This window comes from Thalassophryne amazonica, chromosome 4 (genome assembly GCF_902500255.1).
Source record: "Thalassophryne amazonica chromosome 4, fThaAma1.1, whole genome shotgun sequence".
Lineage (NCBI taxonomy): Eukaryota > Metazoa > Chordata > Actinopteri > Batrachoidiformes > Batrachoididae > Thalassophryne > Thalassophryne amazonica.
This window is the reverse complement of record NC_047106.1, coordinates 92,547,325-92,574,649: the sequence shown is the minus strand read 5'-3', so window position 1 is coordinate 92,574,649 and position 27,325 is coordinate 92,547,325. Positions and strand designations below refer to the sequence as shown.

The following is a 27,325-nucleotide window of genomic DNA, read 5'->3' as shown; positions in this document are numbered from 1 at the left end:
TGCTGCAGTCACTTTGCTTAATTTTTCATCTTTGGGTTTACTCTATGACTGACTAGCAATACCAAAAGGAATAAATGTTGACAGTTCAAGAGCCACCAGTTTTGTAAGGCATAGTGTGTAGAACATTAATTCTTTTCATGTAAAGTGTCTTGGATATTTGAGTTTGTCCATGTATTTACCTATAATCTCTGTGCACACCAAGCAGATTGTTGGCTGCATCAAGAAATGCCTACACGAGTCATACCAGTATGTGACGTACCTTTGGCTCATCCGCACCTTTGTGCGCTCAACAATGATGGCTTTTTCACCAGTTTTACACACTGGATCAGTGGTACTCAGCATCGGTGAGAGTGCACCCGCTGATTGGATGTTCAGCTTTAGCAAACAATTAATAACTATGCTGCCAGGCTATTTTCACTGCATCTTTCTTTTTAATACTTTTTGTTAGTGAGACTGGTTTTATAATGGTTTATTGGTGTAGCCTGTATTATTATGTGGCTGCGACGCTATGCGCACTCTGATTGGCTGATTACTGGTCCAATATTTTTCCCATATCTGACCGGTTACTATGACAATTGATCTGAAACGCATATCCCATTCATTCCGAACCAGAAAGCTAAAAACACGATTAGAAAAACCAAGGTGGACATAAACATACTCCATAAATATCGAAACAGCATCTGAAAAAAAAAACACACAGATTGCAAGCTTACCAGCAAACGACCGGACCACCTGTTAGCAAGTTCTTTGTGGAAGTGAAGTGAACAAGTCGGACTAGAAGCCCAAAACCGTCAGCATCTTTCATATTCGAGCAATACCATAAGTTCATGTTTATATATACAATGCGGAAAACAAGTATTTGAACACCCTGCAATTTTGCAAGTTCTCCCACTTAGAAATCATAGAGGGGTCTGAAATTTTCATCTTAGGTGCATGTCCACTGTGAGAGACATAATCTAAAAAAAATTCCGGAAATCACAATGTATGATTTTTTTTTAATAATTTATTTGTATGTTACTGCTGCAAATAAGTATTTGAACACCTGAGAAAATCAATGTTAGTATTTGGTACAGTAGCCTTTGTTTGCAATTACAGAGGTCAAACGTTTCCTGTAGTTTTTCACCAGGTTTGCATACACTGCAGCAGGGATTTTGGTCCACTCCTCCATACAGATCTTCTCTAGATCTTTCAGGTTTGGAGTTTCAGCTCCCTCCAAAGATTTTCTATTGAGTTCAGGTCTGGAGACTGGCCAGGCCACTCCAGGACCTTGAAATGCTTCTTACAAGCCCCTCCTTAGTTGCCCTGGCTGTGTGTTTGGGGACATTGTCATGCTGGAAGACCCAGCCATGACCCATCTTCAATGTTCTTACTGAGGGAAGGAGGTTGTTTGCCAAAATCTCACAATGCATGACCCCATCCATCCTCCCTTCAATATGGTGCAGTCGTCCTGTCCCCTTTGCAGAAGAGCACCCCCAGAGTATGATGTTTCCACCCCCATGCTTCATGGTTGGGATGGCTTTCTTGGGGTTGTTCTCATCCTCTAAACATGGTAAGTGGAGTTGATTCCAAAAAGCTCTATTCTGGTCTCATCTGACCACATGACCTTCTCCCATGCCTCCTCTGAATCATCCAGATGGTCACTGTTGAACTTCAAACGTGCCTGGACATGTGCTGGCTTGAGCAGGGGGACCTTGCTGCCCTGCAGGAATCTAAACCATGACAGCATCATGTGTTACTAATGTAATCTTTGTGACTGTGGTCCCAGCTCTCTTCAGGTCATTGACCAGGTCCTCCTGTGTAGTTCTGAGCTTTCTCAGAATCATCCTTACCCCACAAAGTGAGATCTTGCATGGAATCCCAGACCGAGGGAGATTGACAGTCATCTTGTGTTTCTTTCACTTTCTAATAAATAATCATAACAGTTGTCTTCTACCAAGCTGCTTGCCTGTTGTCCTGTAGTCCATCCCAGCCTTGTGCAGGTCTACAGTTTTGTCCCTGGTGTCCTTAGACAGCTCTTTGGTCTTGGCTGTGGTGGACAGGATGGAGTGTGATTGATTGAGTGTGTGAACAGGTGTCTTTTATACAGGTAACAAGTTCAAACAGGTGCAATTAATACAGTGCAGAATAACAGGGCTTCTTAAAGAAAAATTAACAGGTCTGTGAGAGCCAGAATTCTTGCTGGTTGGTAGGTGTTCAAATACTCATTTGCAGCAGTAACATACAAACAAATTATTAAAAAAATCATACATTGTGATTTCCAGATTTTTTTTTTTTTAGATTATGTCTCTCACAGTGGACATGCACCTAAAATGAAAATTTCAGACCCCTCCATGATTTCTAAATGGGAGAACTCGCAGGGTATTCAAATACTTATTTTCCTCACTGTGTGTGTGTGTGTACCCGGACAACCCAGGAGAAGTAATAGGCTTATGTGGCTGTGACTGGAGAAAGTACGCAGTGCAACCTTTGCATTTTGTATCACCAGTTATCCATCTTCATGATGAAGTGGAATAGAGGAGCATTTTCTTAAAAAGAAGACCTGAAAGTTTAGCTACAAATTGCCAGAAGGTGCATCTGAGATGCAAGCCTGGATTTGATGTTTTGGTGAAAGAAAATCCTTATCTGCTCTACTCCACTATGAAGCTAAGAGTAGTACCCCACTGTATACATACACACACACACACACACACACACACATATATATATATATATATATATATATATATATATATATATATATATATATATATATATATATATATATATATAAAATGGCCATTATAATAAATTATTAACCTCACTTGCTCGGTCTGTACAGCATTATCACACCTCTGTGTTTTTCTCACCTCAGTCTGATAGTTTCCCGTACAGACCTTTAATATTTCATTTTTCAGTCATTCCACATCAGATATTTTGAGTTCTGTATTTCATACTGTAATTACAGAAATTGCACTTGTGCTGAAAAATCTCTTACCCTTTCCTAAGTGACGATATTTATTAATTCTCATTTTATTAACATTTGTTCATCAAGTCAAACTTATTTCTACATCCATAGAGACAAAGTGAAGGTAAATTTACAACGTAAAACACCTGTGGCTTGTTCATATGTAAAGGTGTAATGTACAGCATTCAGTCCTTTTAGACGTCAGCTAGTATTTGCTTATAAAGATATAAAATGAAGTAATAGTGTTTGGAGGCCAGCATGAAGTCAGAGTCCGTCTCTGTGCTTGTTTGAGCCACACAAAGTAAATAATAGCTTTTGGACTTCGTGATTTGTCTGCAGTAGGTATAGAAGTATGGTACCATGCACACACAAAAAGGTGTTTTGTTTTAATATTCCATAAGGTCATTCTCTGTAAGTTGCTGGACTTCAAGGAGGAGGTTAAAATAATCTGCAGAATGATGGAGAGGGAGGACATTCCATTAAGTTAGATAAAATTAAAGATCCTTGCTCAGCTGAAGAATGCAGAACAAAAGACGTCATTGGCATGGAAAAAAATAAATATTACATTTCTTTTTTTTAATTTCTTTAATCAAAAGTGTTAACTGAAAAGCATTTATTTTTTAATCTAATATCTATTAACAAGATAATGTGCAACATATTATAACGCTCACCAGTTGGTCTGGACTGTGCGATGGACCAGGTGTGCAGAGAGCTCCTCTTTGGAATGGCAGGGTCATTCCACCTCCTTGGTTTCATTCATAATGTATGTGAGGATGTAGAATTGTACATGTTTGGAGGAGTAAAGTTGAGGCTTTCAAACCTAAAAATACTATACCACCTGTCAAACATGGTGATAGCATCATGCACTGGGGCTGTTTTTGCTACAAGTGGCGCTGGTGCATTGCACAAAGTCAATGGAATAATAAAGAAGTAGGACTACCTCCAACTTCTTCAACGTCATCTCACATCAACAGCTCTTTACTATTACTAACCCTCTCCCTTCTCCTAACCCTAATCATAACCCCCCTCCAGACACCCTCCCATGGGCACCCTGTCATTCTGCATTTCTTGCTCCCGCCACGAAATGAATTTGTGATACATCACGAAAATTTGGCACTTTTCATGATGGCATCACAAACCACAGATTACATTTCATGATGCCATCACAAAATGGTGTGAGATTGGGTTGAAACAGCCACAATTGGGTGTTTCAACAGGACAATGATCCCAAACACATCTAAACTGGTTGAGGGTTGGATAAAGCAGGATAACATGAAGCTTCAAGAATGGCCTACCCAAAGCCCTGACCTCAACCCCATTGAAAATTTTGTGAAGTACACATAAAAACTAGGTCTGTGCCAGGAAACCAACCAATGTAAAAGAACTCTACCAATTCTGCCAAGTAAAGGGGAGGTGATGGTCTAGTGGTTAAGGTGTTGGGCTTGAGTCCAGAAGATCCAGAAGATCATGGGTTCAAATCCCCATCTGACTGGAAATGTTATATGGCTGGGGGGGCCTGGCTGCCGGTTTGTTTCTGTCTTTTGGTTTTCCTCCCAGGTGGCGTGCGTTTGGGACTGAGTGGCTGTGTTGCTGAGGCTGTCAGGACCTCACCCTGATCACCTGCGACTCGTCAGGACTCACAGCTGTGGTGCATCTGGATGGATTGGAACATGTTGGCATTTAAGACTGGAGTGCACAGTGTGTATTTGCCAGAGACTCGACCTTGTGACCAGACGGGTGAGATCGTCGTCTCGGGAGCCATCTCATCAACAGCGGATGCTGAGAACGTCCAGGTTTGATGCACAGTCTGTGAAAGAGGAGGGGGTGAGGTCTCACGCTCGTCAGCACACTTCCTGAGGTACGTTAGATTTTGTGACTAACAGTTATACAGTCAGTAAATGTGGTGTCCCTCACACCTTATTATATTGAGCTGTTTGTTAGTCATGTATCAGCTTCCACTGTGGTGGAGTTTTGTGAACTGGATGTTCCATGCCTGCAGGTTGGGAAGCTGATCAGTAATCAAGCCAGGAAGTGTTTGCTGTTTGTACACCTTTAAGTGTTCTGTGTGTAGAGTGTGGACTCACATAATGGTTCCTTCTTTCACAGACTCGGTTGTTGCGGCCACCTGGGGGGTGTCGGCGGGGTCCTTGGGTCCGAAACAGCTTCTGGCTCCGGACCGTTAGCGCTGCTGGGAGCGCACCACGCCAGGCCGCACCTTTTTGTTATTATCACTGTTATGTATTAAATTCAGTTAGCCTTTGTACCGTGCTCTGCTTATTTCATACTGGGTCCTTCAAACGCTGGTCGGTTCTCCGAGCTGCGTCCGACACATAACAGGAAAATCACTAAGGGCCCTTGGGCAAGGCCTTTAATACCCTATTGCTCCCGGTGTGTAGTGAGCACCTTGTATGGCTGCACCCTGACATCGGGGTGAATGTGAGGCATAATTGTAAATCGCTTTGAGTGTCTGATGCAGATGGAAAAGCGCTATATAAATGCAGTCCATTTACCATTTAAAGTGCTCATATATTCAGCTAGAATTATGCCAGAAGCTTGTTCATGGCTACTAAAAGCATCTGGTAAATAAATAACAAATAAAAAAAATACATGTCAACCACAGGATTCAAACGCGTGCCTTCCAAAAGCTCTGTTTGCCAGTCAGAAACTTTACCAACTGAGCTACCATTGCTGTCCTGTAAAAGGTGCTGAAAACTGCCTCATATCAGGAAGCACATGGATGTATTAAAAAAAATAAATAAAAATGACGCACCATATAAAATCATTGCATTGTATTAAATCCCTCTTATGGGCAATACAAATATGATCTGTCTGTCCCTCTGTAGATGACCCATGGTCACTGATGGACAGTTATGAAATGACATGAATGAGAAGCAGTTTGCTCATCTCGTTCATGTCCACATCTGTTGGCGTGTCTCTAGCCGGCCCGCACGCATGTTCTCCCGACATGCATGTCTTGTAGATGGCACGCCGCAGGACCCCACATCATGTGGAACAGTGCTCACGTGGGTGATGTGACAGTGAGATCGCCTGCTGCGTGTTATGATCTGACGGTCCGTTTCAACCTGGGGGCAGCCTGTCCATGTGTGCGCCATGCATGCGGTCGCTTGCTGCAACTGTCACCACAGTGATGATGTCTTTATTTATGGCCATTTGATGACAGCAAACAGACACACGCGTGTCACAGTGGTCAGTTGTTAGTCCATGTCCGTCCAAACACAGTACTGTTCAGTTGGGATGACCAGAATGACAGATCCCCACAGCCGCTTCTGTCATAGCCACACCTCCTGTCAGTTCAGTGCACACACCAAAGCCACACTCGTGGGGCACTTCGACAAATTTCACTGTGAGTACGACAGTGATTGTCTGCAGTCTGTTGTTGTGCCAAGACTGCGAATGGCCACACATTTTCTAAGTGACATGCAAGTGGTGTTAGATGTTCATGCATGTCAGCTGGAATTTGGCCGACACCTGCTGTGACAGGGATCGATGGGCTTGCACAGCGTGCACTCTGTCTTTCTAAAAATGCTGGTGTGTGCAAATAGTTGTAGCAACAGGTGTACGAGGAGTTGGAAGCAGCTAAGAAATTAGACGGCTTGCATACGATTCCTGCTTCATGCGCACTTCATGCGCATTCAACCAAATTTGCACTATGTGTGAAAGGGCCCTAAAGCTTGTCATATGTAACTTATGATGGTGTTGTAATCTTCGTTCTATAGCCAAAGCCACATTTCAAGCTATTTTTTTTTAAACAGGCTTGAAAATGAAAGTTTTTTCCAGCATCCTATTTTTCTATATTGGTTAGTCATTTCACAGTTTTTCATAGAGATTTGCATGACCAGCTTTTAAATTTATATATACGAGGGCTGTCAATAAAGTAACGGTCCTTTTTATTTTTTTCAAAAACTAAATGGATTTCATTCATATGTTTTTACGTCAGACATGCTTGAACCCTCGTGCGCATGCGTGAGTTTTTCCACGCCTGTCAGGCACCGTCGTCAGCCTGTTTCAAACTGAAAACCTCCACATTTCAGGCTCTATCGATCCAGGACGTCATGAGAGAACAGAGAAGTTTCAGAAGAAGTCGGTTTCAGCATTTTATCCGGATATTCCACTGTTAAAGGTGATTTTTTTAATGAAAGACGTGCGGACGGGTCCGCGCGTCGGGACGCAGCCGCCGCGACGCTCTGCCACAGGAAAAACACCTCTGTTGAAAGCCTTAAGGACAAGTTGGAACATGTCCTGCCTGTTAAACAATTTCTCATATACTCACTCCACTGAAATCCGCCTGGATTTTACAAATGGTTATCAACACGGAGGTGTTTTTTCTGTGCCGCCGCACCGCGTCGGCTGCGTCCCAACGCACGGATCCGTCCGCACGTCTTTCATTAAAAAAATCTCCTTTAACAGTGGAATATCCGGATAAAATGCTGAAACCGACTTCTTCTGAAACGTCTCTGTTCTCTCACGACGTCCTGGATCAATAGAGCCTGAAATGTGGAGGTTTTCAGCTTGAACAGGCTGATGACGCCGCCTGAGAGCGCTGCGCGACGTCTCGCACCGTGAAAAGTCCTTAAAGCGACAGAATCACCTCAAAATCTCTCATCAGCCGTTAAAATTTTCACTGAAAACCAGCTTAATTTTTCGAACCGTGTCCACTTCGATGTGTCTCACAGGTTTAGAAAAGATTTTGATCAAACAACGCGCCAGTCTCTCAGCAACTTCTCAGACAAAGGAATTCCGACGAGGGGCTGGATGACTCCTCCCACAAGGAGTGCTCACAGGCGAATGACGTCACCGACAGGCGTGGAAAAACTCACGCATGCGCACAAGGGTTCAAGCATGTCTGACGTAAAAACATATGAATGAAATCCATATAGTTTTTGAAAAAAATAAAAAGGACCGTTACTTTATTGACAGCCCTCATATATATATATATATATATATATATATATATATATATATATATATATATATATATATATATATATATATATATATATATATATATATATATATATATATATGTACATACACACACACACACACACACGGATGTGTTTTACTACTCACATTCTAAAAGAACTGCTGTCTCAATGTGAAAAATTGAGACAGAAAAATTTTTTTCAATTTAGTTATTTCAACTTTCAACTGAGTTAATGGCACAAGATGTCTTGAGTTAAGTTGAAATAATTTTAGTTAAGTTTAAATAACTTTTAAAAATCTGAGCAAATTGTTACATCATTTTTTCTCAAAGAGACAGTGGTTCATTTTTTGAGTGTAGGCTCCAAAATTATGAACTGCTGTAATTTGCACATTACAGAGGATAAAAATGATCACTAATGAAAATCACATTAAAACTGCCAATGTGGGAAATATTAGTCTAAAAATACACAGAATTGTTTTTTTTGTTTTTTTACACAGAGCTGTTAGTGACAAGCGAGAGTGTGTGGACAAATGCTGTTCAAAAATCAACAATCTCACTCATAAAACATATTGTTTTAGTTATGATTTTAACAGACTGTAAAAAAAGCCAAAATGTCATTTACAGTGGACAACATCACGGAATGTGTTACCATAGAAATGACATCTATAAACTCCAAAAACATAGTTGTTAGTTGCATTTACAGAGCTCCTGGGACAAATATTGACACCTTTGAAGACATTATCTTAGGAATGTACAACAAAATCAACAGAAATAAGCATTTATTTGTCTGTGGAGATTTCAATATAGATTTTTTAAACCCTCACAATCATCCACAAATTACCTCATTTATAAACACCTTGTACTGTTTAGGACTGTTTCCAACTATCATTCATCCTAGCAGAATAACTATGGACTCAACAACTCTCATTGACAATATTTTAACTAACGTTATATCCGGTAATCTTAGTGGGGGACTACTGGTCAGTGATATCAGTGATCACTTGCCAGTTTTCTCAGTCGTTGCATTGGAGGGTTGTTGTATGTATCGAAGCAATATCAAATTCATGAGTAGAAAAGTAACACCTGAAACAATTGATAATTTAAGGGAGGATTTATCAAGTCAGAATTGGTCAGATGTTTTTGTTGATGATGTTGACAGGTCATATGATGCTTTCATTTCCATTTTTTCCAGTTTGTATAATAAACACTGTCCATTTGTTGACAAAATATATAGAAATCAATATAGCAACAAACCATGGATAACTAAGGGACTTCAGAGGGCATGTAAAAAGAAAAACGTACTATATAAACAATTCATAAAACTACGAACTAAGGAAGCTGAAAGTAAGTATAAAACATATAAGAATAAGTTAATCAATATCATGAGACTCAGTAAAAAAAACATATAATGAGTTACTTGTCAAAAATAGAAATAACATCAAAAACACATGGAACATATTAAATGAAATAGTAAAAAAGAATAGAGTAACTAGAGATTATCCTTCATTTTTTCAGAGTAACAACTACATCACGATTGATAACGACGAGTCTATTGCTGAACACTTTAATGAATACTTCGTTAATGTGGGTAAAAATCTTGCCAGTAAGATTGACTCATCAACTAATAACTTCTGGGTAAATAATTCAACGTTTAACAAATCTGTTTCAATGTTCATTGGTGGTACTCATGAAAGGGAAATACTTGATCTGGTTCATGGTTCAAAAAGTAAGAAATCAACTGATTTTAATAATTTGGATATGGCTTTATTAAAAAAAGTTATTGATTGTATAGTAAAACCGTTCAATTATATTTGCAATATGTCACTAAGTACTGGTAAATTTCCTTCTCAAATGAAAATAGCCAAAGTAATTCCTCTGTTTAAAACTGGTGACAAACACACATTTTCTAATTTTAGACCTATATCACTCCTGCCACAATTTTCCAAAATTTTGGAAAAAATATTTGCTAAAAGATTAAATGATTATTTACTGAAGCATAACATCATTTGTGAAGAACAATATGGATTCAGAAGGTCTCGAACTACATCACATGCTTTGATGGACTTTGTGGAAAGTATAGCAACTGCAATTGATAATAAACAATACACAATAGGTGTTTTTTTTTATTTACAGAAAGCGTTTGACACAATTAACCATGGAATACTATTAAGTAAACTGCAGAAATATGGAATCAGAGGTCTGGCATATGAATGGATAGCTAGTTATTTACAAGGCAGATTTCAGTATGTTCAATTCAATAATACAAATTCTGAACTCAGGGATGTCACATGTGGGGTGCCGCAGGGCTCAGTGCTGGGTCCTTTGTTGTTTATAATCTATATAAATGATATAAGTTGGGTGTCGAGTTCACTGAGATGTGTCCTTTTTGCGGATGATACAACTGTGTTCTGTAGCGGTGAAAATCTTGAACAGCTTCTGGACATAGTGGAGAAAGAACTGGAAAAATTTAAGGTTTGGTTTGACGCTAATAAGTTGTCACTCAACCTTGGGAAAACTAAATGTATTATATTTGGAAATAAACAGGCACCCAAATGTAAAAATTTAACTATAAACAATAAGGAAATTGAGTTAGTAACAGAGAATAAATTTTTAGCTGTTATAATTGATAATAAACTTAGCTGGAAACCACATATAAATTATGTGAAATCAAAATTGTCAAAAACTATAGCCATTTTGTATAAAGCCAAAGACCTACTGCCGCAAGAAGGGTTACTTACTTTATATCATTCTCTGATGGTACCATATATGACATATTGTGTTGAGTCATGGGGAAACACTTACAAATCAAATACCAATCCAATATTCCTTTTGCAAAAACGAGCCATACGAATCATCTGCAATAAACAATATCGTGAACCAACTCATTCTCTATTTGTGTCTTTAAATTTATTAAAATTCATTGATTTGGTCGATTACATTACAGTTCAAACTTTATTTCGAGCGAAAAACCAAGCCTTACCGAGACATGTCCAGAGTCTGTTCCGATTGAGGGAATCCAGATATAGTTTAAGAGGTTGTGCAATTTTTATGAAACCACCAGTAAGAACAAATGTAAAGGGTTTTTGTGTGTCTGTGGTTGGGGTGAGGAAATGGAACAAATGTTCAACAGAGGTTAGAATGAGTAGTACCTTAGTGAGATTTAAGAAACTACTCAAAAAGAACATTATGTCTAAGTATCATAAAGAAGCAAATATAATTTGATTTATATGGAATGTTCAATTTATAAGTGGGACTTATTGTATATTTGAATGTGTGGGTATGTATATGTGTATGTAGATATATAGATATGGGTAGGTGTATATGTATATAAGTGACTGTGTATATGTATGTATATATTTATGTTTGTAAAGTATATACGTATGTATATAGGTATATGTGGCACAACCCAAGCAGAGGGTCACCTCCAAGAGCCTGGTCTGCTTGAGGTTTCTTCCTTATAGGGAGTTTTTCCTCACCACAGTTGCCTAGTGCTTGCTCTGGGGGTTGGTAAGGTTAGTCCTTACTGGCGTAAAGTGCCTTGATTTGACTTTCTTATGATCTGGTACAATATAAATATAATTATAAGTGAATAGTATATTGATGTGTATGTCTGTGTGTCGACATGTAGTAGTGAATTTATATTTATGTAAATATGACTGATTAGAATTGTTGGACTTGTACTAGCAGGGGTGGGTGCTAATAAGCTTTGCTTCAGCCCACACCCTTTCGGACTCACTAGTTTTGTCTGTGTTTGTTTGTGGAATTGTTCATTTTTTTCTATTTGAATATTTTGTGTGCCGAATTAAAAAACTTTGTCACTTTGTCACTTTAAAAAAAGCCCATTTTAATCATGTTAGTAAAACATTTAATCTTACATCAAGTCTTCAATTACATGACTATAAAGACACTGAACAAACTTGTTTTAAACAAAATCATTACTTAGTTGACAAAGTAAGTCAGTCCCCGGTTGCTCCCTTGTTTGCACTCGGCAACCACAGCAAATCCAAGGTGGATCTGCATGTTGAATTTGCTCAAGTTTTACAGCAGATGCTCTTCCTAACATAACTGCACATTACATGGAAGGAATGTGGCAGGGGTAGGGTTTGAACAATGAACCTTCTGCAATAACACCAAGTGCACTACCCACTTGGCCACCACCCCTGCCCACTTACTCTACAAAGTAAATATTATAATGTAAGCATCTTAAGAAAAGGAGGGGAAATCCCTAAAAAAAAAGGTCACTTTCTTTTTGAACAACCAGCTTCAAATTAAAAAATCTAAAATAAATAAGGCCAGTAATAAATGAACAAAAAGTAAAGTTTATCACTGGTTCAACCCAACCAGTTTTAAATATAACAAACAATGTAACAAAAATCCTTACTCTCCCTTTTTGTGGATCATCACTCCTGCTTTGGGGAAATTAAGCTGTTTTCCCCCATCTTGAGTACATTCAGATGACACTTCAAGTATGAATATTTTAGCAAAGTCAGCTTTGACACCAAAGTACACTTAAACAAGGCAGTGCAATCTTGTCATATCAACACTGCTTGGTGTCTTTTTTCATTTGTAGTAGAGGCTGCTTTCATTATTCTGCAGTTCACTGCTTTGTTTTTTATCTTCCCCTATATCTGGACCTCACTGCACTGGGTCCAGTTCAGAAAGCACTCTATGTAAAAGTAGTAAAATCTGATCTGGATTATCCCTGAGAGGATTGTTTAAACAACACTTTTAGATTTATGAAAGCTTCATTCATTGATTGTATTTATTTTGTAAACCAGTTCATGTACTTTTAATTAGTAGCATCATCTATTTATCTATCTATCTATCTATTGTAAAACTCGAGCTAAACCATTATTGTATAAACCAGATAATTTGCACTCACTGGACAAAAGCAAAAGTCCCAATGCTTTTGTATGGTTTTCCATGTAATTAACACCATATACACAGTATTTTGTATCACAGCTTTTCGGTCACATCTGACAAAAACGTCCCACCCCATTGCAATGTGTTTCCATTAATAACCCCTCGCATGTACTGGACAAAGCAGTCTGGTGCGCCCAGCCGCAACAGAGGTTAGAAATTAAGTTCACCACTGACACTCAAACCGTGCTCAGACCCTGAGCCTAAACAAGGCAAGCCTTTAATCAAGGCTGGCAGTTAGTAACAAAATGCTGCTTGCTTTCTGCACCGTAATATGGTGTTAAGTTTCACACATCTCTGGGTGTGGTGAACCAGAGACAACCGCTTTAGATCAGAGCCCTCTGTGTGGCTGCAAACCCTCCCCGTAGCCTGATACGCAACTGCTTTAATGACAGAGACCGCAAGGGCTGTGACTGGTCAATTTTCCGGTTTCACTCCTTCCTCTCTCTTCATATTTTAAAAGTTTTTTTCAGTGCGCCCACCAATTACATTTCAGTCATGGATCAAATACATTTGGCAGAAAAGTCTGCAAATATGACCACAGAGTTTAAAAACTACAAAGACACACAAATGAACTGCAATTCATGGAGGGAAATTGGATGTACCGTAATGTTAGTTTGGGGTTTGATGATTGTATAAATAAGTGGAGCTCATTGAGTGACAAACTGATCTGGAAAAAGTCACTGTTCCTGTGGTAAATTGCAATAAGACACCCACCAACGCAACTGAGAACTTTAAAAGGGTCATGTGCACGTCAACAACATTGCATGGACACAGAGTTACAGAGTTGTAGTATAAATCAGGCTTTAGGATTTTAAGGTACCATTCTGCAGCGGACTTAGAAAAAAGTATAAATGTAATGTATAAATGTAATCTTTTTAATGCACATAATGTCCGGCAGTTATTTAAGGCAGGCGTTTATTTATTTTTTTATTATTTTATATATATATATATTATTTTTTTTTTTAACCGTAATTTGTGCTGGGGATTCCCTGTAGATTGTTCGGTGCCTCCTGACTGTAACTAATCTGTTACATACATATAACGGATTTTGTTCATTTTATACATATCGTGGATTTTGATTATAATGGACAAAATTTGCTGGTCAAGCTGAATCCATTATATGCAAGTTTTACTATATATATATATATATATATATATATATATATATATATATATATATATATATATATATATATATATATATGATCTGAATAAAGACAACTCAGTGCACATTAATGTGGAGATTGTCAGTCATCCAGGTCATGGTATCCAAGTCACTTGAGTTTAGTTCTTTGAAGATGTTTTGCTTGTCATGTTTAGCCAGAAAAGCTTGGCTGAAGATGAAGAGCAAAATGTCTTCAAGGATCTAAACAAGTGCAGTTGACCTGACTCAACATATTTGGATACCAGCTCAGTGTATTTTTTCCTATGCGTCTTGAACATTTGCTCTAGTTATTTCATTTGCAGTGGATGTTGTACATGGTGAATATTCCCTTAACATTATCACTAGCATTGTGTTGTTTGCAGGGCTTCAAACCAGTTTTTTTTTTTTTTAATCCGCTTGTTCTAAGCAGAAACTGTATTTTCATGTTTCTAGTGTTGGGTTACATCATTCCCAAACTAGTTTGATCCAAGTGGATGTTCAAAGTAAGGATGTATGTTTTGGACATTATAAATCTAGAAAGCAATGCTAAAGTACCCCCGGTTGTATGAGCATAAAAATAGGAAATGCAACCTATAGTTTCACTTTGCCAACTCATAGAGTAGCGCCAATATACTGCCCTCGTGGACAAATCCCAACATAAAATGTAACCATTTGATCCTGAAAATAGGACAGGGTCAGCTACCTTAAATGTCCTGCAAGTTTATTGTCCTGAGTTTCTGTGTAGGCTCTCAGTTGTCCAGGTGGTTTCCATAGTAGAGAAGCTTGAATCTTCGACTGGACTGGGTTGCTTGACGTGAGGACGTTTCGCTTCAAATCACAGAAGCTTCCTCAGCTAAAATTCTTGCTCTGGTAGTCTGACTTCTGTCTTGACTCTTGTAGAGAAGAATAAACCAGAAGCCAAGGTTTTACAAGATCTACTTGATAAGAGGGTGCAATTCATTTTCAAGTTGATATCCTAACAACAGAATCTTAAACACTGACCTTGCATGAGCAAGAAGCCAGTGAAGTGATGCTAAGGTCAAAAGGTCAATGTTTCTCCTCTTTGTTATAACTAGCACCAGCATTCTGAACTAGTTGAGGACTTCAAATACTAGTGTCTGAAAATTCAGGAAATTAATAAATTCTACATTTAGCAAATCCAAGAACCAATAACTGGACAGAATAAGTCTAATCTTCATGTTGTCCACAAGTTAAAAACAAGTAATTCTTTGTAATCTTTGTAATCTTTGTAAGATGTAAGTCAAAGGACAATGCAAGATGTATGATCACCCCAGGATTTTTAGTTTTATCACTGTGAGGAATGATTAATGTAGGCAAATATAATGTTAACTAATTATACCGGTGTCTCTATCTTGCAGGGTCTGTGGTCATTATCTCTGTCTTCTGTAAATTTAGAAGTACGAAATTACATGATATTGTTTTTTTACTGAGCAGTTATTTGCTTTAATGGATGTGTAAATATGACAAATCATTGACATGAAACATTTCACCTGCTGTTGGGAGGGACGCATGTTCGGACAGGCATGCATGATACACCGGCGATGGTTCGTGCACGCTCATACGTGTGAGCAGCTAGAACATGTGAAACCACATCCCTGCTGCTGTGGAGGAAAAAATAAAAAACACACACCATAAAAACACCGCAATTTATTGAATCCCTCTTATTGAGCAGACAATACAAGTATGAACTGTCTGTTCCTCTGTGTATGACCCATGATCACAGACGTACCATCATGAAATGACATGCATGAAGCAGTCCTCTCTCATTACGTCTTATTATGTCCAGCCGGGTATATAAATAATTACTGCAATCACTGGACACTGATAGAGTAGATATTGGATATATTATATATCAACCCAGTGAAAATCACTGGGTTGATATGAAAAATAAAAGGGGACTCAATACAGTACCCTACGGTTAAATAACACTGGTTAAATAAAAAATAAATGCCACTCGTGGGATTCGAACCTGCAATTTACAAAAGCTCTGATTAACAGACAGAAACTTTATCACTGGTCTAGCAGTGCACTGCACTGGACAGTGACCAGACTCCCGGACCTTCAGCCACTGCTGACAATGTTGGATCCATGGTCTGTCTGTGTGTGTGTGTGTGTGTGTCGTCGACACCTGCAAAGAGCTGAGTCAAATTGGCACTCGCAGGGCACTCGCTGATTTTTGGCCGCTGGTGTGCACGAATGGTTGTAGCAACAGCTGTACAAGTCATTTGAGGCAGCGCCGATTTTTCACAAGGGGCATTTGACTCCTCCTTCGTGCACCATTCTGCCTCAATCATGTTATGTGTGAAGGGGCCCTTACAGTGGTCCGATCATTGGTATCTGACTACCTGCTGCAGCAATCATCTGCCTTCAGAGCCATTGGGTTCCAGCCATTACCTCCTCTGTCTAATCTACCTTTGAGGACTTCATGTTTCACTAGAGCCCCATTAGCCATCTCATGTTTAGGGTTCCTGTTGGGCCTTCATTTTTACTGTTGTGGCCAAAGGTCACAAAAAGGTCCCCACCATATTTCAACCCAACAGGCCATCCTTTACGTGATCCACTATCCAGGTGTCACGACGTGGACGAGAGGTACCAAAGAAAGGAATATGGAAGAGCAGATAGTGGTTGATTTTGCAGAAAGGACAGAAAAGTACCCGTGCACAAACTGAAACAGGCATTTGTCACAATTTTTACTGTTTTTATCCCATAACGCCATAAAATTTAGTCAGATATTTTAAACTATATCCTTATGGAATCTTTGCAGGGGTGGTGGCCAAGTGGTTAATGCACTTGGTTTCAGTTCAGAAGGCTCCGGGTTCAAATCCCACCCCTGCCACATTTCTCCATGTAATGTGGAGTTGCGTCAGGAAGGGCATCTGGCGTAAAACCTGTGCCAATCCAACATGCAGATCCAACTTGGATTTGCTGTGGCAACCCCGAGTGCAGACAAGGGAGCAGCCGAAGGGACTTACTATCCTTATGGAATCTTTATGATCAGACAAATAATGTGGAGTTTTTTTAAGGCTTAGGCGAGGTCGGAACAAATGGGCAGGAGGTCGAGAACACTATGAGGCAGGCAGGACTATGGAACACGTGTTTGATAGCTGGAGAGAAGGCACAAGGCGCATCAATCTGGCAAGGAACAAACACAACCATTGAGCTTATATAACCCTAGGGCTGAGTCTCAATTCTACCCCTTGGCCCTTCCCCTTACCTCTTCCCCTCCGTTTTGCATGGGTATGAGAGATGGAGGGGTGTCTCAATTCTCTTTTAGTAGCGAGGCAGAGGGGTAGGCGGAGGGCTACAAACCCCTCTGTTTGGAGTGAATCTGGATGCACACTCCGTTTGGAGGGGTAGGAGGAGCTTACTGCTCTCTCCGAAAAAACAAACATGGTACCGAAAGAAAGAAGCGGCTTTCATTACAAATTATGCTGTTTAGAAAGTTATAACTTGCCAAAAAACTTTACAGGCAGTTGTCTATGTCAGCAACGTGTATGCTGCTGGATGCACGTTGCGTATATTGTCCTTCTGAAGAATGTCGTAACGTCGCTCGTGCGCTATGGCGTTATAATGCACATACACACGAATGCTATGATAAGACACTTTTATATCTCACAATGGAGAAAATTATGATAAAGGATAAGCACGTTAATTTGTATGTTCATAAATCTTTGTATAATATCAACGCCTGCTGTTGGATTTCAAGGTCTGTAACACGTGTGTGTATTTAGTAAACAAACAGGAGCCCTGAACACACTCGACTCCTAATAAACTTTCAGGCAGAAAATGAGAAGTTTCAATGGATATAAGTTGGAAAATATATACAGACGCACATGTATATGTGTAACACATAATGTGACGTCCTAATACACTGATATTATTTGTCAAGGAAATTTCTAAAGGAAATAGAGCTGGATGCAAAAAATGGGAGAATTTGAAAAAGAAATATTAACCAAACGAGATGCAGCCCAAAACATACATACAGGTGCTGGTCATATAATTAGAATATCATGAAAAAGTTGATTTATTTCAGTAATTCCATTCAAAAAGTGAAACTTATATAATGTATACATTCATTGCACACAGACTGATATATTTCAAGTGTTTATTTATTTTAAATAAATAAACTGTTTTCCTGTTTTATCATTAGTATTTTATATGATTGTGTGTCTTTTTTATTATTTTTATTATTTTACTTCTTTTACTTGTTTATGTTTTAAATTTTTTTTATTGTGTTTTAATCTTATTACATTTTATTCTGCTTTTAAATGATGTTTGTGAAGCGCCTTGAGGCGATTAGTCGTGATTTGGCGCTATATAAATTAATAAATTATTATCATAAATTATTTTAATTACTAATTCATTAATTACTAATCAATCAATACATGATTAATCAAAGATTATTTATTATTATTGATTAATACCAGTATCATTAACATTAATAAATTACTAATCAATTAATTATTAACACTATTAATTATTATTAATACTATTAATTATTATTATTATTATTATTATTATTATCAATTACAAATTAATTAAATTTATTAACATGACATGATTGCAATGCGTCAAAGAAATCTGTGACTTCTTCTATTTCTTTGCATTTATGCAGAAAGGTGAGAAAATAAAAAGAGCAAACAGGCTACTGCAACAAGTTGCATTTCGGTTGCCATGTTAAACAGTGAAGACGGCAGTTTGACACCGGCAGTTTTTTTTTTTCTCCTAAGGCGGAGGGGTGTCTCAATTCATAGGGCTAGAGGCATACCCCTTCACCTTACCCCTTGTTTTAAAGGAGTAGGGGTAGGGGTAGGGCCAAGGGGAAGGGGTACAAAAGAGAATTGAGATTGGGTCAATCAGCAAATCAAGAACAGGTGTGTATGGAAAGTACCAGAAACAGGGCATGGCCAGAGAAACAAACAAGAGAGATAGCAGCAGACACACCCAAGCAGAAAAACCCCAATAAGAGAATGAACACACAGAAAACCAATGCATGAGCAAAAAGAAAAATAACAAAAACCAGACCAAACAGAAACCCCGACAAAATGTCAGACCCTGACAGACAGTCCTAATGTCTATACAAAGTAAGACTCACTGGGTTTTTGACAATTAACTCAGTGGGTTTTTTTTTAGTAAACTCTGCTGTAAGTCAACAAAAACACTGGCTCGTCAACAGATGGTAATTATTGAGCGACCCCCCATCCATAGAGAACAAGTTTCCTTACAGCCGTCCACGTCACATCTTTAAACTGGTTAATATTTATTTAACCCTGAAACAATGTTGACAAGTGAGCTAAAAACTTTGTCATTTTGCTGACTGCACACATTAACATCCACAATATCATAACACACACACACACACAGAATTTAACCTTTATTTATCCAGGTTAGTCCCATTGAGATCAAGATCTCTTTTGCAGGGGACACCTGGACAATTAGAAGGTTTCCAAATGTACACAAGCACAGTACAGTATGTTTTAGTTTTGTGTTTTAATGTGTGTATGAAGAATGACATGAAATATACACTCAACAAAAATATAAACGCAACACTTTTGGTTTTGCTCCCATTTTGTATGAGATGAACTCAAAGATCTAAAATTTTTTCCACATACACAATATCACCATTTCCCTCAAATATTGTTCACAAACCAGTCTAAATCTGTGATAGTGAGCACTTCTCCTTTGCTGAGATAATCCATCCCACCTCACAGGTGTGCCATATCAAGTTGCTGATTAGACACCCTGATTAGTGCACAGGTGTGCCTTAGACTGTCCACAATAAAAGGCCACTCTGAAAGGTGCAGTTTTATCACACAGCACAATGCCACAGATGTCGCAAGATTTGAGGGAGTGTGCAATTGGCATGCTGACAGCAGGAATGTCAACCAGAGCTGTTGCTCGTGTATTGAATGTTCATTTCTCTACCATAAGCCGTCTCCAAAGACGTTTCAGAGAATTTGGCAGTACATCCAACCAGCCTCACAACCGCAGACCACGTGTAACCACACCAGCCCAGGACCTCCACATCCAGCATGTTCACCTCCAAGATCGTGTGAGACCAGCCACTCGGACAGCTGCTGAAACAATCGGTTTGCATAACCAAAGAATTTCTGCACAAACTGTCAGAAACCGTCTCAGGGAAGCTCATCTGCATGCTCGTCGTCCTCATCGGGGTCTCGACCTGACTCCAGTTCGTCGTCGTAACCGACTTTAGTGGGCAAATGCTCACATTCGCTGGCATTTGGCACGTTGGAGAGGTGTTCTCTTCACGGATGAATCCCGGTTCACACTGTCCAGGGCAGATGGCAGACAGCGTGTGCGGCGTCGTGTGGGTGAGAGGTTTTCTGATGTCAATGGTGTGGATCGAGTGGCCCATGGTGGTGGTGGGGTTATGGTATGGGCAGGCGTCTGTTATGGATGAAGAACACAGGTGCATTTTATTGATGGCATTTTGAATGCACAGAGATACCGTGACGAGATCCTGAGGCCCATTGTTGTGCCATACCTTGGGCAAGGCCTTTAATCCCCTATTGCTCCCGGTGTGTAGTGAGCGCCTTGTATGGCAGCACCATGACATCGGGGTGAATGTGAGGCATAACTGTAAAGCACTTTGAGCGTCTGAAGCAGATGGAAAAGCGCTATATAAATGCAGTCCATTTATATATGTCACCAGTTGGTTAAAAAATGGTCTGTTTTCACGTCCTTCCTCCTTGCCGCTCCTTTGCACATTCCTACACTCCTCCTTGGTACCTCTCCCTTTTTGAAAATAAATTTTGCTCTTTTCATTGTCATGCAACATGTCAGGATTAGTGGAAGCACACATGAGATGCAGTCTCTCCAGTGCTGGCAGGCGCACATGGCTTTATTTGAGCTGCGGGAATACTGTCACAGTGATGTGTTTGCTCGAAATAAAACAGGAGGAAAGTTGACATGAAAGTTCTGCCCCCCTGCTGCAGCACAGAGGTTGTCAGGAAGTTGTCATTAACATATCAGCTTGTCAGCCTACTGTCTCATTGACTCTTCAAACACATCTTAGCCTTTTGGCCTTTTGAAGAAACATGTCTTCAAACAAAAACAGGTCACAGGTGCCTGTGAGCACCTATTGATGGTGTGTACAATAATTACATTCACCACAGTGGATAATAAGTAGTTTGCTTTCCACTAGGCTGTTGTTTAAACAAGAAGGAGTTGCGTCGACTGCAGTTGGTACAGAACTCTGCAGCAAGAATTCTGACACAAGCTAACAGAAGGACTCATATTTCCCCAATTTTAAAGGAACTTCATTGGCTGCCAGTGTCCTTCAGGATCAATTTTAAAATTTTGGTTTTAACTTTTAGAGCTCTACATGGCCAGGCGCCTCCCTATATCTGTGACCTCATCCAGCCTTATGCCCCTGCCAGGGCTTTGAGGTCTGTGGACCAAAATCTGTTGATGGTTCCTCGCACCCATTTTGCAACCAGAGGAGAGCGATCCTTCCAGGCTGTTGCTCCCAGGCTTTGGAATGGTCTCCCGCTCTCTCTGCGCTCACTGGACTCTGTCGATACTTTTAAAAGCCAACTTAAGACTTTCTTTTTTACTTAAGCGTTTGCTTAGCTTTTAGGCTGCTCTGTGATCCTATGTTATGTTTTATGTTTTTATGTCTCGGCCATTGTCTGATGTTTGTGTGGTGTACTTTGCTTTTATGTTGTGAAGCACCTTGTGGCTCTTGTCTGTGAAAGTTGCTATATAAATAAAATTTACTTACTTACTTACTTACTTTAGTCACAAAGAAGGACGAGTGTGTCAGAGTGATGCATTTGGATGTGACTGTGTATGTACCATATGTGATGTTTTGTAACTGTTCTAAGAAAAGTGAGGAGTTTTGTTTTTTCTTTTGGTCATACAGTGTTCTCCTCCCAGCCAGCAGGATGAGTCCCACCCATCTGAGACCCATTTGTAAAAGTGTACGTGAGAGCACGCTGCGTACATGTGCAGAATTGTAAGGGATTAAGGATTAATTGCCTTCAGAGATAGACCAAACTTCTTGTTACGTGAACTTTTTAAAGTTCTCACCCAGAGAGAATCACAACACTTCATTGTGTGGATCAGGGGAGAGGTTTGTCTTATTTTATGCCTTTTACAACTGGTTGTTTCTATTGTAATGTAAAGAAGAGTGTAAGAACTTCCACGGTTGACACTGTTACAAATTCTGTTTGTATCATGTGTCATTTGATGATTGCAGTGATTGTTTTTTGCTCATTTTGGGGTTGGCTTTTCTTTCTCGCTTTTTCACTTGAAAAGCTTGCAATTCAACCATAAGTAGGTTTTGCTTAATTAGCCTCAATTCAGTGAGAACAAGAGCAATCTACCAATGGATCTGGATCACCTCCAAAAATTCAGTGGAGTCTTCCAACCCCTAATATCTATCTGTGGTGCAAATTTGGTGAGAATCCAGGAAGACAGAGGTCGGGAATGAGAGGAACAGTCGTAGCCAGAAAACCTGTATTGATCAGTATGTGAGGTATTTATATTATGTATTTATATTTGCAGACTGTTTTTCTTTTTTAATTTCACTTTTGACACTCTGTGTGTTTCTTACCCTGTGCGCTGCTATACAATGCTGCTGGAACCTCAATTTCCCTGAAGGAGTCTTCCCAAGTGATCAATTCTATCTAATCTAATCTCTAATCTAGTTTTGATGTACACCTTCAAAACCTATATGAAGTAAAATCTTGATCCAGAATCTGGATCCGGATCACCTCCAAAATTTTATGGATTCTTCCATGCCCTAATATGTATCCGTGGCGAAAATTTGGTGAAAATCCATGAAGTAATTTTGATGTAATTTTTCAAAGCCGTTATAAAGTGAAACTTGATTCAGAATCTGCATCACCTCCAAAATTTAATGGAGTCTTCCATGGCCTAACATGTATCTGTGTTGAAAATTTTGTCAGAATCCGTGCAGTAGTTTTGATGTAATTCTGATAACAGTAATCCTTCAAAGCATATATAAAGTGAAACTTGATCCAGAATCCAGATCATCTCCAAAAGTTCATGGATTCTTCCATGGCCTAATATCTAGCTTTGTTTAAAATTTCTTCAAAATCTAGACAGATAGATGGACAGACAGACAAATAAATAAATAAACACAGATGATTTCATTACGTCCTTGGTGGACATAATACAACCCCTGGCAAAAATTATGGAATCACCGGCCTCGGAGGATGTTCATTCAGTTGTTTAATTTTGTAGAAAAAAAGCAGATCACAGACATGACACAAAACTAAAGTCATTTCAAATGGCAACTTTCTGGCTTTAAGAAACACTATAAGAAATCAAGAAAAAAAGATTGTGGCAGTCAGTAACGGTTACTTTTTTAGACCAAGCAGAGGAAAAAAATATGGAATCACTCAATTCTGAGGAAAAAATTATGGAATCACCCTGTAAATTTTCATCCCCAAAACTAACACCTGCATCATATCAGATCTGCTCGTTAGTCTGCATCTAAAAAGGAGTGAACACACCTTGGAGAGCTGTTGCACCAAGTGGACTGACATGAATCATGGCTCCAACACGAGAGTTGTCAATTGAAACAAAGGAGAGGATTATCAAACTCTTAAAAGAGAGTAAATTATCACGCAATGTTGCAAAAGATGTTGGTTGTTCACAGTCAGCTGTGTCTAAACTCTGGACCAAATACAAACAACATGGGAAGGTTGCTAAAGGCAAACATACTGGTAGACCAAGGAAGACAAAGCGTCAAGACAGAAAACTTAAAGCAATATGTCTCAAAAATCGAAAAATGTACATCAAAACAAATGAGGAACGAATGGGAGGAAACTGGAGTCAACGTCTGTGACTGAACTGTAAGAAACCGCCTAAAGGAAATGGGATTTACATACAGAAAAGCTAAACGAAAGGCATCATTAACACCTAAACAGAAAAAAACAAGGTTACAATGGGCTAAGGAAAAGCAATTGTGGACTGTGGATGACTGGATGAAAGTCATATTCAGTGATGAATCTCGAATCTGCATTGGGCAAGGTGATGATGCTGGACCTTTTGTTTGGTGCCTTTCCAATGAGATTTATAAAGATGACTGCCTGAAGAGAATATGTAAATTCCACAGTCACTGATGATATGGGGCTGCATGTCAGGTAAAGGCACTGGGGAGATGGCTGTCATTACATCATCAATAAATGCACAAGTTTATGTTGATATTTTGGACAATTGAAAGGATGTTTGGGGATGATGAAATCATTTTTCAAGATGATAATGCATCTTGCCATAGAGCAAAAACTGCAAAAACACTCCTTGCAAAAAGACACATAGGGTCAATGTCATGGCATAGGGTCAATGTCAATGAGCAGATCTGATTTGATGCAGGTGTTAATTTGGGGGATGAAAATTTACAGGGTGATTCCATAATTTTTTCCTCAGAATTGAGTGATTCCATATTTTTTTCCTCTGCTTGGTCTAAAAAAGTAACCGTTACTGACTGCCACAATCTTTTTTTCTTGATTTCTTATAGTGTTTCTTAAAGCCAGAAAGTTGCCATTTGAAATGACTTTAGTTTTGTGTCATGTCTGTGATCTGCTTTTTTTCTACAAAATTAAACAACTGAATGAACATCCTCTGAGGCCGGTGATTCCATAATTTTTGCCAGGGGTTGTAATACACTGAGTGACTCCAGAAAGCATCGTTATGGTATGTGTTGACGATGCTGGATCAATTTTTTAAACCGCCTTTACACAGGGACAGGGTCTGCGTCGCTCTCTGCTGAGTCGAGTCCGCTCGGAATTTATAACTTCAAAGTGAATTGCCATTTAAATCAAATGACACCTCTTTCCAAATGTTGCAATACAAACAATAAACTGCAATTAATCAAAAAAATTTTTTTCCCCCTCCCAAAATGAGACATCCTGCACTGATGTGCAGCAGCCCAAGAAGGTATGGCTGCAGACTCCATCAGCCAGCTGAGCTCAGCTCAGATGTATGCAGTGACAATCATGCCATTAATGTCTGAAAGGAAATGCTTTTGACAAAAACTACAGATTTTATTTCTATTCATGTCCAGAGATCAAGGATCCAGGAACTAATTTCATATTTATTTACTTTAAGACTCAATAAAATGTTGTTGACATAGAAAACCCATAAAGCCTACTTGTGGTACACAGAACATTCACAGGAGGTATCGATAAGGAATTGGATTGATAATGGTATCGATATCGATAAAATCTTATCATTACCCATCCCTATCCATGATTTCCAAAAACAATTTCAAATGTGGACTTATCAGACCACAGCACACTTTTCCACTTTGTGTCTGTCCATTTCAAATGAGCTCGGGCCCAAACAAGGCGGCGGCATTTCTGGATGTTGTTGATGTATGGCTTTCGCTTTGCATGGTAGAGTTTTAACTTGCACTTGTAGATGTAGTGACGAACTGTGTTAACTGAGAATGGTTTTCTGAAGTGTTCCTGAGCCCACGTAGTAAGATCCTTTACACAATGATGTTGGATTTGAATGCAGTGCCGCCTGAGGGATTGAAGGTCACAGGCATTCAATGTTGGTTTTTGGCCTTGCTGCTTACGTGTAGAAAGTTCTCCAGATTCTCTGAATCTTCTGATTATATTATGGACTGTAGATGATAGAATCCCTAAATTCCTTGCAATTGAACATTGAGAAATATTGTTCTTAAACTGTTGGACTATTTTTTCATGCAGTTCACAAAGTGGTGATCCTCGCCCCATCTTTATTTGTGAATGGCTGAGCATTTTGGGGATGCTCCTTTTATACCCAATCATGACACTCACCTGTTTCTAATTAACTTGTTCACCTGTGGAATCTTCCAAACAGGTGTTCATTGAGCATTCATCAACTTTCCCAGTCTTTTGTTGCCCTGTCCCAACTTTTTTGAAGTGTGTTGCAGGCATCCATTTCAAAATGGGCAAATATTTGCACAAAAACAAAAAAGTCTATCAGTTTGAACATTAAATATCTTGTCTTTGTGGTGTATTCAGTTGAATATAGGTTGAAGAGGATTTGCAAATCATTGTATTCTGTTTTTATTTACATTTCCCACAATGTCCCAACTTACTGGAATTGGGGTTGTACTCTGTTTTAACTTTATGCATGTTTTAGAACTCTGTGAAATACATCAGTTAACCTCAGTGTCTTTCTCTTTTTTGTTGCTCTCTGTCTCCATCTAGGTGAGTTGAGACAGCTGACAGCTGAAGGAGGACACCCGACAATGACAGAGACAAACCCCCCCAAGAAGCACCGCTGGACTGCCCTGGAGAGTGGTCTCATTACCATTGTCTCATTGCTCTTCATCATCATCGTCGTGCTCATCATCCTCTTTGCCACACATAAGACTTGTAAGTGTCAAATGTTTGAACAGTGAACATGTCCTTTGTGTATAAAGGAAAAATGCAAACACTACTGAATGCGTTTACACATCTGTATTATAATAGCCAAGTGGCCTCTGTGTGCATATATATATATATATATATATATATATATATATATGTGTGTGTGTGGCTTCAATAATGGAGAAACTTTTGAGATCTGACATTTGCTGTTTAGTATACTTATATATTTTGGGTCAAGGATAAATGCTGCGAAAATGGAATGTTAATTGGACTAATATTTTTTGGAGAAATTAGTGATATTAACTAACAACAGTGAACAATTTACTTTGTGCTGCAATCGACCATGTGAATTCTGGGTTTTGGGGTTTTAAATAATGTTATTGTAGTTCACATTAGCTTAACAGTGTTGTTGGTGTTATTGATTTATTGTGTTTATGTAGTTCATTTGTTTAGTTAGTTTAGGTAAGTGCCATGTTGCCGTTATCATGAGGGAGAAGTGTAATGCATTTGAGGTCTTCCACCGCTGTCTCTATGGGTGTGTAAAAGTAAAAGCACCTGCTTGAGGCAGAATGCAGAAAATACCAAAAGCTCTGCATCCATCCATCCATCTATATAACTTAGATCACGGACAAACTGGCGAGAGCTGACATTTACCGTCTGGTATGCTGATGTATTTTGGGTCAAGGATGAATGCTGATGAAACAGAACATTGATAGGACTAATATTTTTGGAGAAACTATGGATATTAGCTAACAACACTGAACAATGGACATTGATAATTACATTCTGGACTCACATGCCATTCCAGCAGGGGGTGGTAAATCATATATATTGAATGTGTGTGTGCATGATTTTATTTAGGGGGAGGTGATGGTCTAGTGGTTAATCATTGGGCTTCAGACCAGAGGATCCTCGGTTCAAATCCCAGCCTTACCGGAAAATCATTAAGGGCCTTTGGGCAAAGTCCTTAATCCCCTAGTTGCTCCTGCTGTGTT

The 27,325-nt window shown here is 39.1% G+C and overlaps 1 protein-coding gene across 3 annotated transcripts in view; it reads left to right on the top strand.

The window, feature by feature from the left end:
* Positions 1-27,325, top strand: part of LOC117508488 (neprilysin-like) — a 237,433-nt gene that overhangs the window by 5,481 nt on the left and 204,627 nt on the right. For 2 of the 3 annotated variants that reach the window (XM_034168258.1, XM_034168259.1), the window contains exon 2: positions 26,169-26,336. In XM_034168258.1, coding sequence (XP_034024149.1) covers positions 26,169-26,336 — 168 coding nt within the window. Of the gene's footprint in view, positions 1-21,910; positions 22,073-26,168; positions 26,337-27,325 lie in introns of those variants that run through there. The other variant, XM_034168260.1, reaches the window with a different exon arrangement.